The 16,788-nt window shown below is 31.9% G+C and overlaps 2 protein-coding genes across 5 annotated transcripts; both read left to right on the top strand.

Annotated features, from left to right (window-relative positions):
• The first annotated feature begins 1,161 nt into the window (after window positions 1-1,161).
• Window positions 1,162-16,299, top strand: LOC130447596 (gamma-glutamylcyclotransferase-like). Its single transcript, XM_056784498.1, has 4 exons — window positions 1,162-1,316; window positions 12,578-12,685; window positions 14,707-14,840; window positions 15,896-16,299. The coding sequence occupies exons 2-4, from the start codon at window positions 12,584-12,586 to the stop codon at window positions 16,170-16,172; spliced, it is 513 nt and encodes a 170-aa protein (XP_056640476.1). The 5' UTR covers window positions 1,162-1,316; window positions 12,578-12,583; the 3' UTR covers window positions 16,173-16,299.
• Window positions 1,269-9,969, top strand: LOC130447595 (ester hydrolase C11orf54 homolog). 4 transcript variants are annotated; one of them, XM_056784494.1, is made up of 9 exons: window positions 1,669-1,709; window positions 1,769-1,895; window positions 2,100-2,179; window positions 2,239-2,337; window positions 4,146-4,321; window positions 4,980-5,147; window positions 7,788-7,884; window positions 9,305-9,471; window positions 9,720-9,969. In XM_056784494.1, exons 2-9 carry the CDS (start codon window positions 1,852-1,854, stop codon window positions 9,891-9,893), a joined length of 1,005 nt encoding a protein of 334 aa, XP_056640472.1. In that variant the 5' UTR covers window positions 1,669-1,709; window positions 1,769-1,851; the 3' UTR covers window positions 9,894-9,969. The 4 variants fall into 4 exon arrangements, with proteins under 4 accessions (XP_056640474.1, XP_056640473.1, XP_056640472.1 ...); XM_056784496.1 differs by lacking the exons at window positions 1,669-1,709; window positions 1,769-1,895 and adding an exon at window positions 1,269-1,337 and having other exon boundaries at window positions 9,720-9,907; XM_056784495.1 differs by lacking the exons at window positions 1,669-1,709; window positions 1,769-1,895 and adding an exon at window positions 1,397-1,654 and having other exon boundaries at window positions 9,720-9,907.
• Window positions 16,300-16,788: the final 489 nt, after the last annotated feature.

Raw genomic sequence — 16,788 nt, 5'->3', positions numbered from 1 at the left:
ATGGTTTTTAATTGTAAAAAGTGTTTCGCTATAATTTGATGGATAATATTGAAATGCTTGTCAAATACTCTATAGTGTACGAGGCTTGGTTGTTAAATAACGTAATTTCACGCTATTCAGGCGAGGGTGCAGCATTTGGTGGTTGTGACTACTATTCTAATATGCGTTTTTGTATCTATTAATTTGAGAAACGAAGTTTTTTTATTTTTTCTCCTCTATTACAATATGTGATCCAAAACACGAATAATGTGAAGTTTTTGGAGAGCTTACGGTGAGATTATTACGAAACTGTGCGTTTCTGGTCTAATTTAGTACCTCCTGACTTTTCTTTGCCTAAAAAGTAAGGCAATTCGAATTGATGAATGTTATTGAGCAAAAAACAGCGCAGACCCGACATGCTTTTACACAAAACAATCAAATCTATCGTTACTCCCTTGTGCATCATGTGACCCTTCCAATTTTTGTTGCTTCCAAAGATGTTCATGGGGTTAAATATTGAAGTTATAGAGAGTTACATGTAAATTGGATTGTATGTTTGGAAGAGAGCGGAAAAGCATTGGTTTACCACTTTCTATATCTGTCTACTCGCTTTTAAAATGAAATCTTGTTATCATCCTTCTTTGCTATTCCCACTAATAGAAACTTTGACGTCATGGTGATCCAACCTGAATAGAGTAGAGAGAAATAGAGAATGGTATATTCATAGACTTAGTAATATTAGTCGCTTTCCAATTTATCTAAAACTTTGTGCACGAAACTCATGGGCTCGACACTCATGAGCTTGACACAAAAAAATTAAATGGAACAAACATCGGCTAGTTTTGTGTTAAGTGTCAAATTTAGAAACATACCACAAATTATTCAATAAGAATAGGAATACTATGAAAGCTCTTATTTATAACTACACTTTTTACTATAGATAACCTTATCAGGCCCTCCTTTCTACAGTTTGTATTTAAAGCGTAACTTTGAAGCTCACAAAGCGAGTTCAATGTTTCTGTATCAGCAGTTCAGGCCCACTTGAATACCTAGTTCTCTCTATCTTTGATATTAATTCTATGGTTTTGTTAAGCTTCAATGAATAATTTCAATTTGAATTTTGTTTTTTTTTTATATACTATTAGTATTCATTCCGTGTCTATGAAGCAATGAAAAAAACTAGTGAAATGTTGTGTCGAAAAAAGATTGTAGAATAAATAATAAATTTATGAAATAAAAGTACTTTTATACTGTCTCGTTATTTAATAGCTGGACCTCGTAACTGTTAATATAATATTATAGTGAAGTAATTTTGTATTGTTTACTGTGATTAGGAGGTAACTATTCTTTAATAAAACGTGAGTGATAAATTACTTGATATTAAATTCTCATGTAGTATTTATTTGCATTTACCATATCATCAGTGCTATTGAACTTGGATAATTTTATTCCTAATTCACACAGCACATGAAAATATTGTAAAGGTACCTCCATGTATTTTTGTTAACGTTACTGATTTCAAAAGTAATGTGTAATTTCAAAAATTTCGTGTTTTGTATTATAGATAATAATTTTATCAAATGACGTATATTTTACAAATAAGTTAACCTTTCACATGTGCTTGAAAGTTAAATAAACAAGATATATCTCCATTTAATGTCTGATTACATTAAAGGTAAGTGAATATTTAAATTAAAGTATATTGTGATATGACATTTTTCGAAATAAAGGTTAGTAAAATTGAAATATTTACATATTTTCACTCAAAATTTCTATGTTTATACTTCAGTAATATTGGTTAATTTGTGACAAATTTAAGTCCTTGGTCAATCAGCATAAAATCCTTTCACTAAAAATTTAAAGTGAGAAACAATGAAACCGTTCTTGTTCGTTTTAGTTTCCTTATCTTTAAGAAGGTGAGATAATATAATTTAGTTTTTCTGGCTTTACAAGATTATTGTACAGTAAAAAATGATTATCATTACATATTTACCTTTACTAATAAAAGAATATATAATAAAGAATCAACTTAGATTTTCATTAAAGTATTTTTAGCGAGTCTGTTTTTTCCTCTTCTTGTTTTAAAGTCTACTACTTGATAACATTATTTTTCATTATAGAACCATGGCTTTAAATGCAGAGTGTTTGCCTATGGAATCAAAAAAGTTATTTGTACCTCCATTACCTGAACTTGCAAAAGGTAATTAAACTTAAGGAGATATATACAGTGATTGCAAAATGTTATAATATGATTTTTAGTTATACAAAAAACTTTACTTACAAACTTTGCTGAAGTATGTGTAGAAGTGGTAGATTGTCCAGATTTAACTAAAGAACCTTTCACATTAGCTGCTAGTGGTAAGTTTTAATAAAATGTTTAATGAATAGTAAAAGAAAAAATTAAGATAAGGGTTATTTCACATATTTTTGCTTCAATGGCTTGCGAAACATTTTTCAAATAATTTGTATAAATGAAAAAACATATAACTACAGATTTATCAGCACAAAGTTTGATTATTTAATTTCTACTTGAAGGAATAATATTCAAAGTATTTTTCAAATAATTTTGTTTATTGTGAACAGAATAACTAGAGTTTCATCTTAATTCTAGCAAAAATTTTCCAAATTTTATTTATTGTGATCAGAATAACTATAGATTCATCTTAATTCTAGCATAAAGTTGAAATATTTCATAGTTTTTCCTGTTTTGTCAAGATTTGTAGCTTTTCCAGAGACATATCAATAAACATTTTGTTTTAAAGAATTGAGAAGAAAAATCATTTGGAGATAAATCTGGTGAACTGGAAGGTCGTATCAAGAAAAATTAAAGTATTAGGGCACCTTTATAATAAATATTAACATAATATACAAAATATCAAGCCAAAAATGTGATTTTGATTCTTCATTCAATATATATAATTGTTCTGTGAAAAAAATTTTTAGTTTGTATAAAAGGTGGACATTATTAGTCTTTCCAATGAAAATGGAAAGAAAATTACAATATGATTATTCCTTTTTTGATTTGTGGCTTGCTTTTAGGTGACTCTTGAAGTTTTTCCTTATATAAATTAGCAATAACTTGGGGAAGTAAACAATCATAATTAACATTGTTTGGATTGCTAGTTCTAGTTTCAATGGGGATTGACTTTCTACTGCTTCTACCGATTCCCCTACTGCGTTTTTTTACCAACAGATAAAGAGTCTGTTGTCCGATAACCAAAAGTAAAATTGGAAATTGGAAAGGATTACCATTGCTATCATGATAATTCAATATCATGTTGAGACCAAATGGTCTTCCAGCAAATGATTTTGAAGGAAGAAAATTGTAGTGTCTTGTTCTGGTGCTATTATTTTCCAACTAATAGCTGAAAAGTTTTGAATGTAGAAGCTAGAATCCAAAGAATAATGGAAATAGTATAAACAATAAAACCTTGGTCTCCTTTATTAAGGATTCCAACTAAAAACTTTCCTTTTGAGACGCACCAGTTGGTTCAGGCTTCACAAATAACAATGTAGTATCAGCATATGATGATGACAATGATTTAGTAGCTTCAGTAGCTCCAGCCTCTTCTACATCAGCCTCCCCTTCAACTTCCACTTCAGGATTAAAAAATTTTGATTAAAACCGTTCATCTGTTCCATATTATCATGAAGAAATGGATGCTACACTGCTTGTTTTAAGCAAGAATTAACATTTTTTTTCAATATTCTGTAAATATTTCTTCGAATTTGAGTATAACAACATCTAGGGAGTCAAAGTAAAATCCCAACTCATACATTACAAAATTATAATAAACGTAGCCTCGAGAAAAACGTGGAAATTATTTTCAGGTCCACCACTAGAGGGCGTATTTGACTATATAAAATTAAAATAGAAACTTTTTTTAAAATTTATCCAATTAAGTGGCATTTTATACAAGATAATCTTCAAATTCTTCAATTCAAATGAAAAGTGGGGAGAGTGGGAACTTTGTTATGAATCTGTATCTAAAATATATAAAACAACGCCCTGTAACATTCACGTTGAAGTACCACTTCGAATTTTATATTTTAAAATACGCCCTCTAGTGGTTTACTTAAAATTCAGGAAATATTTTTCACTTTTGTTATAACTCATTTTTCCTGAAGCTTCTTTTTAGTTGCTCACCCGGTATCTACAATTTTAGGTTTAAGTGGTAGTCAAAAACTAGTTGAAATCGGTGGTAACCCCTACTTATTACCATGTGTTCAACGAGAGAAAATATACGAATTAAAAGACATTGTTAAGCTTGTCAAATCCGATCCTGCTTTTATTATTGGACCAGGAGCAGGACCCAATCCTTATATTGGGGTAAATTGTGAGGTAACTGGATTTAATTACCTCTAAATATCAATTTCATAATATTTTAACGAGTAAAACGTCGTGGAAAACATTGGACAAGTATTTAGTGATTTGCCCTCGTAGTTAATTTAAATTGCAGTCCAATATGATTTCAATTCCATTCTAGAAACTCTGGAGACAACCACGAGATGGCGACAGAGGGAATCAATTACTACAATCACTACACTGTATTTAAAAAGTGAATTTCACACTCAAAACTTCATTATACCACACTAATTACAACATTACAAATACTTTACTCTAGATATCAGATTGTACGAGGTGTCAGCAATAAATAAGGTCCATGTACAACATCTAGTTTCGTACATCTTTCATTTGCGTATCACTTATCAAAAACAAATGCTTAAAGGCAATTCTATATTCAATTTCTTTCCATTTTTTACAAAATCATCATAACGATTGTCAAACAAACAGACTCGCCCAAAATGGCGGAAATTTTAGCGCATGTGCACAATATTTGTACTGATAAGACATCTTCAAGCTAAAGTAGGAAACTTTGCAGATAATCCTCGTAGAACAATGAATTTATCACCAAAAGTTTTGAACATTTCAGAACACTTTTCAATGTAATCACCACGTTTAGCTTTTGCATTAAATAATGTAGTATGTTGCCTTGTAGGGAATCTACAATTTGTTGATGGAAAGTGGAAATGTGACTAAGCAACTAACCAGGATATCAAAAGTTGATGAAAACGACGATAAATCCGTTCAAATTTTGCTTCCCGATAATGAAACACGTTTAGCGTTACTTGGAAATTTATATTTCTCAGAAGGAAAACCTGGAAAGGTGAATTCAACCAATTTATGTACATCTATAGGATAAGTAGATAACTTGAAAATATTCGGGGTTTGCTTTGTAAACATTTTTCGTTACGTCATCCGTGTTCCAGATAAAGGGCGTTGTTCTGATCTAAAATTTTGATTTATGAATCTAAACAAGGGGAGACAAACAATCAACTATTGTTTATTGGATTGAAACTTTCCTTTAACCTTTCAAAATTTACTGGTATGACCAATTTTGATTTTTGACAGTTAGGCCCAATACACATTGAGCCACTGAAAAGAAATAAAAGCCAAAAGTGACTAAAATCACCAACTGGTTGTTACAAATTGATTGGTAACATGTCTGCACAAACAGCAGACTTAAGTTTGAACGAAACCTGACTGACTCAAAAGTAAATAATAATTAATTTTGCATCACACCAACTTGCACTTAAAATTTCCAATAATTTTCAGCTTTAATAAAGTATAAGGCTATAAAAAAATGATTTATCTCGGCTTCGAACCAAACAATCTATTCATCCATATTTAGAATATTGTTCGCACATTTGGAGCTCGGTCCCAAGCATAACCTAAATATGCTCGACTCTACAGAAGTCAGCAATTTGACTTATAGTCGACCCAGAGTTGACCAGAAACTCTGACAACTTAGAACATAAAAGAAAGGTCACCTGACTTTTTTTACCGATACTATCATGGTTTTTCCGAGTTGTCCAACATAATCCTACCTAGAGCAGTTTTTGCAAGACCTACTGGACAGGCAGACGTGGCTCATGAACACCGAGTTTGCCTGCAGACGCCCAGAACATAAATCAGGACTCCTTCCTTTGGTTAGGTTGTGTAAGTCTGTGGAATCAGCTACCAGACACGTCTTTCTCGAGCAATTAACAATTTTACTAGACCTAATTACTAACCAATTGAAGAGAAAAACTCGTGTCGTAATCCTTCGTCTATTGACACCTTCGAGAGGCGGGTGATTCAAGTTACCAGCGAATCAACAAGTCGAGTTTTTTTAAACCGGTTGCCAAACGCGTTGCCGACTGATTGGCAACTAGTTGCCTCGTGTGTAGTTCCCCATTCAAATACAAAGCTGACTAAAGTTCTTACTGGTCACGAAACCCTAAAACCCCTCAACACTACACGAAGAGTCCAAGGGTACCATAAGAGAAGAGGTTTCGGTCAGTTTTTCTGAAAATTGGCACGATCATAGTTCAAAGCATATTGATTAAAAATGTTAAGGGCCCAAAGCTCCCCAAGCCTCAAAACTACCCCTGAAGAGTCCAAAGGTACTATAAGTGGAGCAGTAAGGTTAGGTTGAGGAAAGGTGTAGCAGTTCAATCAGTTAAGGCAAGATTCAATGGTCCCAGTCATTAAGGCAAGGTTGAACAGTCCCAGCCACTTAAGGTAAAGCTAAGCTACCCCAAGCATTTGCGCGTATTCTATATAATTAAGAAGGGTTGTTGATGTATAATACACGTTGATTTGATGACGAGCATACCCCAGATACCACAATACTGCTGCTAAGTGAGCACAACCTCCAAGAGTTCTTGCCTCAGCTTTACTTGTACAGTAATAACTTGACATTCTTTAATCTTCAGCTTCTTTTGCATAAATTATCCATAATTGATGTTTAGACCTCTTTGAAAATGTCTGTTTCGTATTAAGTCTGGTTAAAATAGGCTTTGGTTAAATTGCAATCTTGTCTTTAACGTATGCTCGAGCTAATCCTAATTGATACACACCAAATGTGAGGTTCTTTAAAATTTCTAATGTGTGCTGAGGTAAATTTGGAATTGCATCTTGATCTATCATTGTGCCAAGTTTCGAAACAATTGAACAAAACCAGTTCCCTTTCTCCTAGGGTACCTTCGGACACTTCAGTGGTGGTTTTGACATGGTTTTGGGGCTTCGATCCCAGGGAGACTTTTAATAATCAACTTGCTTCAAAATATCATTGTACCAAATTTGGGTAGTTTTAGGTTTGTTGTTTTTTTGGACTTTCGTGCTTTTAATCACCTCTCTTTGAATTACCATTGTGTCAAGTTTCAGATAGACTCATGGAAAAACCTCCTTTTATGGTACCCTTTGACTGTTTGGGGGTAGTTTTGAGGAAAGGGGGATTGGGATTTCGTGTCCGTTGAGACTTTTAATCAGCTTACCTCAAACTATTATTGTGCCAAGCTTTATAAAAATTGGCCTAAAATCAATTTCCCTAATAATTGAGCGTGTTCCTTTCAGAAAACGTTTTCCAAATGTAAAATTAAAAAATAATGTCTTAAGGGAAGAATATTTGCCATAACTCGTGAGTACAATTCAATGAATAGAAAATTGAAATTTCATTAAAATTCGTCAAGTAAATTCCGTGAAATCGGGTCTCAAAGTTACCTTTAAGAAAGTTAAATTAAATATTACTTACGAACCGTGTAAACAACGCCCTCTATGAGAATCAATTATGGAAACAAATCATGAGATGAATCAGTTTCCAAAACATATTCTTATAAAATTTCATCACAATGTTGTCATTACTTTCGGCAAAATCGTAAAAAATGTACCCCAATTTTCAGTTTTATACCTATTTAGAAACGGGGTAACTTATTATTTAAACATCCTATATAATAGTGGTGATTATAATTTATTTTAATCTTAGGTTATTAAAGTACATGCTAAAAAACGAATTGGTGAACATAACCTCATTACTGCTATCAGAACTGCAGTTGAAAATGAATACAAGGATAAACTAGTGGGTAAATATTATATCAAATATATTTTTTGTATTCTTTACTACACGTTCTTTAACCCTCTCCGTTTATTTATAGATTATATAATTGAATTTTCACGAACTTTTAATCAGCCTATTGACTAGACATTATCATGTGCGTTTCCGTGAATTTATGACTAATTTTTCTTAACCAATCACACTTCTAGTACAACGACTATTTTGAGGTTATGAAAAAGTTAATTATTTCATCTCATTGTTTAAATAACTGCCACTTTTTGATATAAATCCTCCCTGAGTGTCGTAGAATGATTTCTACTCCTTTGATAAAGGGACGATACTACATTTTTACAAATTTTTGTACAATTTTGACGTCCGTATCTGTCCGTGCTAGAATCGTAATAAAAACACGCTAATTTGGCGTTTACTACGTTGTACAATCCATTTATCGAGATCGCAAATGCTGGAAATTAGTACTTCCGGTTTTATCAATCGCCTTTTTGATTTGGTTTTATGAATTAAACGTAACTGCAGTAAACCTAATCTAATTTAATCCAACATAAGGTAAACTTAACCTAATTTAACTTGAAAATGGTCTTCTTAACAAAATCAATAAACAATTCTCAATTGGGATGCAAATAGAAGATAAATAGATAAAAAATGTGAACAACAATTATTTTTGAAGTTTTGTACCCCTCTACCAAAACCCTATCTTATAAAAATAGGACGTCAAAATAGAAAACTTCCTGTAATTAATGCTTAATGCTAAAGTCAACAAATGTAATTATCGGTACGAATTTCCAATATTAGGATATTGATAAATGAATTCTACAAACTTGAAAACGGTAAACTGAAGTGTTGTATTAAAATTCTACGCAGCAGATACTATATGTATTTTTATATGCTTAAATATAGAATCCAATGTCTTAAAGAAGTAGAATTTTCTAAATAAAATAGTTACACTTAATGTTGAATCACTTTGTACATTTACCACTCTTATAAATTACTGATGTTATACCCGGTGTAATGTTAACAGTTTCTTATCACCAATTGGATGGGATGAAGTTATATACACTTACTTGTGTAATTAATTTTTACCCTAACTAATCACTAACACGGTTAACTATTTACTAACACTAATTTATTCAAATACACCATTTATTTCACTTTCTCATCTATATGTTACTTTTCCGCATTATTTGGTCGAATTGCGGCTGCTAAATTTTCGCTATATACTAATACACTTTCTGGAACCTTCGGATTATAGAAATCTCGAGACTGCCGTTAAAAAACAGCCAAAAAAAGGTTAACAGGTCACTAAAAATAAACGTCGCATCCGTCAAACTTTAATTTCCATAACATTTTTGAAGAACAGGACCGGCTTTAAGATTTACAACAGTGGGCAGGTTCGAATTAGTAATATTTGTTCACTTAGTGACGATTTTCAGGCATCGGAGGAGTTTTCTTATTAAAAGAAGGCAAAGCAAAACAACACGTGATGAGAGATTTTTCCAAAACACCAATTAAAAACGAGGAGATGTTGAATAAATGGTTGAAATTTTATAATATGTCAGCGCCTTTAATTGCTGTCGGAACGTTGGTTAATGGAGATGGGGTAATTTATTTTTTTCAATGTAGTTCTCAATGTAAATAGTATATGTACGGCAAGGTAAAAAAGTGAGATATTTCTGTCAATTTTCTACCGTGGTTCATATAGAATTTTTTAACTACCGAAATTTTAAAAAATTAAAAAAAAATTATTAGATACGTAAAATTTTTCTATTTCGACAAAATTTAATGAAATAAATAAAGCCAGTAATGGAAAAAAATAAATTGTATTAAATTTTATAAAAATTATTTCAGGGATTAGATTTACGTGTTCAACATTTCCATAGTTTCAGTCATCACGGAGAAGCTGGTCACTACCACTACGATACAACCCCCGAAACCGTGGAATATTTAGGGTATTTCAATGTAGGAGAAGAAATATACAGAATCGACAGACCAGTTAATACTCATACTTGGGGTAGAGACTGAAAGAAAAGAAAGATCCACATGTTAATTTAGAAAATTCTAAATTTTTGTTGGAAAATATATTTATTTTTTGTTTTAATTTTTTTTTATTTTATACCTACCCAGCATTAATTAAACGCTTTTACTCTACAGTGTTTTTTCAAAGTATGGAATTGATTAAAAGAATTAGAAGACTCTACTATACAGTGTGTCTTTGAAAACTAGAATTGATTTGACGTGTTTTCTCTACGGTGTGTCTCTAAAGTATTGATTAAATTGGAAGTTTCCCCTCTACAGTGTGTCTCCAAATTATCGAAGGAATTGGAAAAGTCTACTATACAGTGTGTCTTTAAAGAATAGAATTGATTTGACATGTATTTTCTACGGTGTGTCTCTAAACTATTGATTAAATTGGAAGTTTCCCCTCTACAGTGCGTCTCCAAATTATCGAAGGAATTGGAAAAGTCTACTATACAGTGTGTCTTTAAAGAATAGAATTGATTTGACATGTATTTTCTACGGTGTGTCTCTAAACTATTGATTAAATTGGAAGTTTCCACTCTACAGTGTGTCTCCAAATTATCGAAGGAATTGGAAAACTCTACTATACAGTGTGTCTTTAAAGAATTGAATCGATTTGTCGTGTTTTCTCTACGGTGTGTCTCTAAAATATGGATTGAATTGGATGTTTCCACTTTACAGCTTGTCTCCAAATTATTCAAGGAATTAGAAGACACAACTATATAGTGTGTCTTTAAAGAATTGAATCGATTTGACGTGTCTTCCCTACGGTTTGTCTCTAAATTATGGATCGAATTGGATGTTTCCACTCTACATTGTGTCTCCAAATTATCGAAGGAATTCGAAAACTCTACTATACAGTGTGTCTTTAAAGAATTGAATCGATTTGTCGAGTCTTTTCTACGGTGTGTCTCTAAAGTATTGATTAAATTGGAAGTTTCTACTCTACAGTGTGACTCCAAATTATTGAAGGAAGTAGAACACTCTACTATTCAGTGTGTCTTTAAAGAATTGGATCGATTTGAAGTGTCTACTCTACGGTGTGTCTCTAAAGAATTGAATTAATAACTTTCTACTCTACAGTGTGTCTCCAAAGAATGGCAGAAATTAGTTTTACGTAATAAAAAAAGTGTCTAAGTACGTACTTTTGGCATGGTAGAAGAAAACATTTTTTTGTATATTTTGGAGTTAGGTGTTTTTGCGTTGAAACACTATTTGTACAAACAAATAAAAAATTTATTACCAAGAAATACAATATAAACATAATAAACAAAAATCATAAAATCTAAAATCTATTAAAATCAGAAATTATTTTATGAAAGATTAGAACAAAGGTTTCCAAGTCCTTAACACTGAAATAGTTTTTGCTTAGTTTCTAATATCAAGAATTAAATGGGAAATAAATATTGAGTGTGATGTGGCGAATTTGTGGAATAAAATGTTTTTTTTTAATTAAATATTAAAACTTTTAATATTTCCGAAAAATTTGAAGATAGGTATACACCATTGCACACGAATTTAGTCTAAAACTACCTAAATAACCCAAAAAATAAATAATATACAGAGCATTGCATTTAAAAGAAGAAAGTTGATTTTGGTCATTATCATACCTTGTATAGTCAATTTTTTTTGAGTAAAATACAAATTGGATCTGTAAAAGCGTTTTTCTTAACACGCCCCCGTATATTTATTAACCAAATCTATCCTATTTGGATGTTCCACGTCGTGTGATAATCATCATTTCAATGCCATGTAATATTTTGAAAAGCACCAACTTAAAACGAAACCTTACAATATTATCTATATAAATACGACTTGGAAACTATTTATTCACTAGAATAAATCAGTAACATCGTTGAAATATGTTCTATTTGTTCCAACTGTTTTTTTTTCGAATTCTAATCTCTAATTATTATTTGGAAAATATATTGCGCCTTATCAAATTATGGATATCTATTTCTACACGGAAATAAAACGAAATAATTTTATTGAATTGTTGGTATAAATACCAACAGAAAAAAATATTTTTATCGTGCGTTACTTTCCCGTAAATACGTTTATATTTACATTTTTTTAGTTCATTGTCTAAATCAGTTACATTTTATATTTTTTCTTTTTTTAATTTTCTCATTCTAATATACTAAAATCTTTCAATAACTACAATCGTTATCAACTTTTGTTATATTCCGAAATGATTTCGAAGATTCAGGTTAGTTTTTCTTTATAACTTTTACCTGTCATTTGTCAATGGAAAAACTGTCATCCAAAAACCAAAATATTTATTTTTCTGAAAACGGAAAAGTTGTTTTCATGTTGACGCTCGATATTGGATTACTGCGTCAAATTTTACAATTTTGAATGGAGCGTCAAATTTTAACATTGTTTATCTTTTTAAATCGAGTATTATACAGAAAAACTCAACCGATGTTATCAGCTGTTTACTAGTATTCTGAAAAGTGCAATGAACTACGAGGTAAACATTTTATGGTATTTTACTTTAATGATATAATATATGGTATATTTAAGTGTTTTTCCATCATTTTGAAGTTGACGTTCTTATACTTGACGCTGCATCAATTTAAGATGGCCTCCAGTTGAAATTATACCACGTGACATCTAAGGCATCAACGAGCGTCATCATGAAATTGCATCTTTAAAGGTTCCTCATATAATTATTTTATTTTCAGAGTGCCATGTCAAAAAGTATTTATTTTGCTTATGGAAGTAATTTATTATCAAAACGGATTCATCATATGAATCCCAATGCAGTGCGATGGGGAAAAGGAATATTGAAAGTAAGTACATTGCTTTGGAATCACACATATTTTTAAAAATTTACTACGAAAATTATGTTGTTAGTCTCCGCCATGTTACTTATGTCATCTATCGAAGACATAACCTCAAAGACGTATTTAAGAATATAAAATTTTTTTGAAATCTACCCATTTCAGTGGCACTTAAAGAACAAAAAAATTCTTTTTGTTATTCTCAAACCTTGCAGATATAATCGATTAACTGCAATCAAACTATCTAAACGCAGATTTTATAATCGTTGGTAATTTCAATGTTCATCACGTCAGCTGGTTGAATTTTTATAACAGAGCTACTGATGAGGGGCGGGAAGTTGGAGATTTTGCAGACCCAACTTATCAAAGAACCAATCAGAGTCCCGGATCAAGATGATGACTTTGCTAGCCTAGATCACAAACTAATTACAGCAACGTGTGAACTAGAAATCCAACTCAGCATCTACCTAGACCACGTGAAGTTTGGAATTATGGATCTGTCAAATAAAAACATAAAGAATTTCCTTTTTATGTTCCTTGGAATGATGTTTGCCTCAATTCCAATGACCCTTCAGAAGTAATCTTGGCAGGTATGGAAGCCTATATTTCTCACTCATTCGAGAGCTTTGCAGACAACAATCCATGGTTTGATAAAAACTGCAGTAGAACTAGAATCCTATTGCCAAAAATCGTATGAACTTTGTTATCTCGAGAAATACCTTCAAGCAGACATTTGCAAGAATCGATATAATGAAACAGTGAAAAACAAATTTCTCGTTTGCTCAAATGGATCAAAGTCTTTCTCGTCTGTAACAAAAAATGGTCAGCAAATGTCAAAAATTCCACCGTTGACTGGAGAAGATTGGACCTGTTGGGTCACGTGTTTGCTTCAAATTCAACTCTTGACTCCTGGTGAAAACTACCACTAAATCTGCTTGGAGTTAGTTGCCAGAAATAGAACTTCGATATTGAGATGTAGCAAAACTTCTCAAAGGCTTATTAATAAAACCACTGGCTCGACTGAATGCCACCAATCGTTTTGAAGGAATGCGTACCTGAACTAACAAGTACGCTAAGCAACTATTTTCTCTATTATATAAATAAGATCTCTTCCCTGCAGATTGGAAACTTGTTCGGTTTCATCCCATACGAAAAAAGGAAAAGACGGTTCCCATCAACTACCCTCTAATTCCTTAAGTCTCAGCCATTACCATGGAGAGAGTCGTTAACCAGCAAATGTTATGTCTGCTAACATCATCAGCGATCATCAATATGTTTTTCGTACATGCAAATCAAACGGGAATCTCCTGGACCAGAGCAATCAAACTGGACATAACAAATGATTTTGACAGAGTTTGGAATACCAACCTTCTAAATAAATTAAGATCCTGCGGTTTTTCGTCCCCGCTTTCTCAAAGACCGATCCATCCAGATCCTTATCGATGGTTATACCTCCGAAAGGTTTGAGGTCAACGATGGTGTTCCCCAGAAATGCATCTTGTCACCTACTCTCTTTCTCCTGTACATCAACAACTGCAAACCGATCTTGAAAACATGGAGAGATTAAAACGTAGAGGAAAGGTCGCTGATATGACGCTGTTTTACCAATACTACCACGGCAAATGCTCTTTCGAGCTATCCAACAGAATCCTATCTAGAGCAGAATCTATAAGACTAACACCGAGTTCGCTTGCAGACGCTCAGAACGTCGTAGAATCAGCTACCGAGGTACGTCTTACATACATATATGTAACTATGAACTAACCTGAAGAAGCTCAAGATCAATATCCACAGGCATCTCCACACGGCAAACAGTACTCGAATTACTGTGTAATAGGATGAGGAACATGTTCTGAACGACATGGGCATTTGATACGTTCAGAAGAAATTTGAACATATTTAATTTAATTTAATTTAATTAACCATAGCGAACAGTTGTAATTATAGTCGTGATCAGAGATATTTAGAGAGAGGGACAAAAATTATTATTTGTAGAAATGTTTTTTTTCATTAATATTGAAATGTTTCAGAACTACGCATTGGATTTTGGTAATTATTCAACATTTTGGAAAGGATGCGCAGCTACAATAGTAGAAAAACCCGGTAACGAGGTTTGGGGAGCCTTATGGGAATTAAATGACGTAGATTTCGAAAATTTAGATAAGTAAGTGATTTTTTAACATCCTCTTTAGAATAAATTGTAGGAGAAATGAGATTTTTCAATGAATATTCGTAGCTTTTGTGATTCAAAAAATTAGAAAATGTATACAAAATAGAGATAAAACGGAAGAGTTAGTTTCCGACATGTTTCTCATGTCATCTGTCAAAATTTCACATAAATTTGATAGATTAGTGGCATTAGTAGACATAGTGAGTAACTGAATATTTGGAAAGTGTGGATAGCTATGAAAATATTAAAAATTATTTACATTAAAGGGTAGATGGTCAGATTATTTAATAATTCGAAAAATGTACACACTGTTTACACTAACACGTCTCTGAAGACGATAACTTGGTTATCGAAACGTGCGTCAGATAGTGTGATTGTGAGTGTTGGTGTAAACAATGTGTTCAGTATGAATATCACCAACGGTTCATAAAATTTCAACTTTGTTCGAAAGATGATTATTTCGAAAAACGGAAGCGGGACTTTTTTTGCCGATACATTTTGTAGCCTAACTCAATAAAATTAAACGCCGAACTGCGTTACTGTTGTGAGAGTCACAAAAAAAATATAGATTAATAAAAAAGAAGACGATGTGACAAGTGACAGGAATTTCCGCATGCATTATCAGCTTTGAGGTTAGAATATAGATATAAGTTTCATGTTCTTTTGTATTAAACAATTGTAGTTCAAATGTTTTCCCACTATATTGGAAGACGACAAATAACAGTTACGATTTATTATCTCTTTCTCCGTATTTACCTGATCTGGCTCCTACCGATTACGTCCTTTTCACAAACTCAAGGAAATTGCTTGATACAAAGCAATTTTAGATATATGAAAAGGTGATAACAGAGACAAACGCGAATTTTGTTGAACTTGCTTCCTGTACCAAGTGCGTTATGTTCAAAAATAAAAAAAAATCCGTTGGAAAATTCTTTAATTCTAAAAGACAGGACCAATAGAATTGATCCGAAACTTTAAATAACAAAAATAATTTTATTTTTTATTTGTTGGTTATTTTCTTTCTCCTAACCTCATTTTCTCTATTGTAGACAAGAAGGTGTGCATTTGAATATTTATCGTCCTATAATTGTTGATATTGAAACACCTGATGGTAAAATAATCAAATGCAAATCGTATCAACAAGTAAACAAGTACGAGGAAATAGATTTGACAAAATTACCCGAAGATCGAAGACCTAGCCCGGCATATTTGAATGTAATAGTTCAAGGTGCCGAAGAAACCGGCTTACCAAATGAATATATTAATTTTTTAAAAACTGTAGTTACTAATAGTACAACCTATATACCAAATTTTGATTCAACTTAATTAAATAGATTTTCAAAAGTGCAATGGACAATAAGAGGACCTACTTACAAAATAATGGCTTTTTTTATATGTCACTATAGTGGCGGCTCGTGGCAAACTAAAAAATTTTAGGTGTCCTGCAACGTTTCCGAATTATATTTTTTAAATCACAAAATATATTAATAAAAAATTTTATTTAATTTATTTTATCCCTTTCAATACCCTACTAAGAGCGCCACTTTATATTTTAAAAATCACAAAATATATTTTTAAAAAATTTTATTTATTTCATTCTACATAGATTTTAATATCAACAAATGTATTATAATAAAAGCTATTTACTCGGTATCTAACCACCATATTACGCGTTGAGCCGGACTAAACACAATGAATTTCTCCAGCTAAACACACCACTGTTGTTTAGTACGGTAACTAGGGGAGTCCCGTAGCCGTTTCCTATTGCCCTCAGTTTTAAAGCATTTTTTGATGCGTAGAATCGATTTTTCACTCTTTTGGTATTGTATATTTGTTGCAGGTTAACCGTTAACTATCCATTATATAATTTGCTTTAATAAACCCTAATGTGTTTGCATTTTATTTTTCTAATTTCTTCTTCCAGTCCTCTTTGTACAGTTCT

This window comes from Diorhabda sublineata, chromosome 8 (genome assembly GCF_026230105.1).
Source record: "Diorhabda sublineata isolate icDioSubl1.1 chromosome 8, icDioSubl1.1, whole genome shotgun sequence".
Classification (NCBI taxonomy): domain Eukaryota; kingdom Metazoa; phylum Arthropoda; class Insecta; order Coleoptera; family Chrysomelidae; genus Diorhabda; species Diorhabda sublineata.
This window is presented reverse-complemented; position numbering and strand designations above follow the sequence as displayed.

Excerpts from the sequence above, each read along its gene's own strand:
- LOC130447595 (XM_056784494.1), top strand. The coding sequence starts at position 1,852 with ATGAAACCGTTCTTGTTCGTTTTAGTTTCCTTATCTTTAAGAAG. Across the intron at positions 4,322-4,979 it reads ATATTGGGGTAAATTGTGAG|GGAATCTACAATTTGTTGAT; the intron begins GTAACTGGATTT and ends GTTGCCTTGTAG. Across the intron at positions 9,472-9,719 it reads CGTTGGTTAATGGAGATGGG|GGATTAGATTTACGTGTTCA; the intron begins GTAATTTATTTT and ends AAATTATTTCAG.
- LOC130447596 (XM_056784498.1), top strand. The coding sequence starts at position 12,584 with ATGTCAAAAAGTATTTATTTTGCTTATGGAAGTAATTTATTATCAAAA. Across the intron at positions 12,686-14,706 it reads GGGGAAAAGGAATATTGAAA|AACTACGCATTGGATTTTGG; the intron begins GTAAGTACATTG and ends GAAATGTTTCAG. Across the intron at positions 14,841-15,895 it reads GATTTCGAAAATTTAGATAA|ACAAGAAGGTGTGCATTTGA; the intron begins GTAAGTGATTTT and ends TCTCTATTGTAG.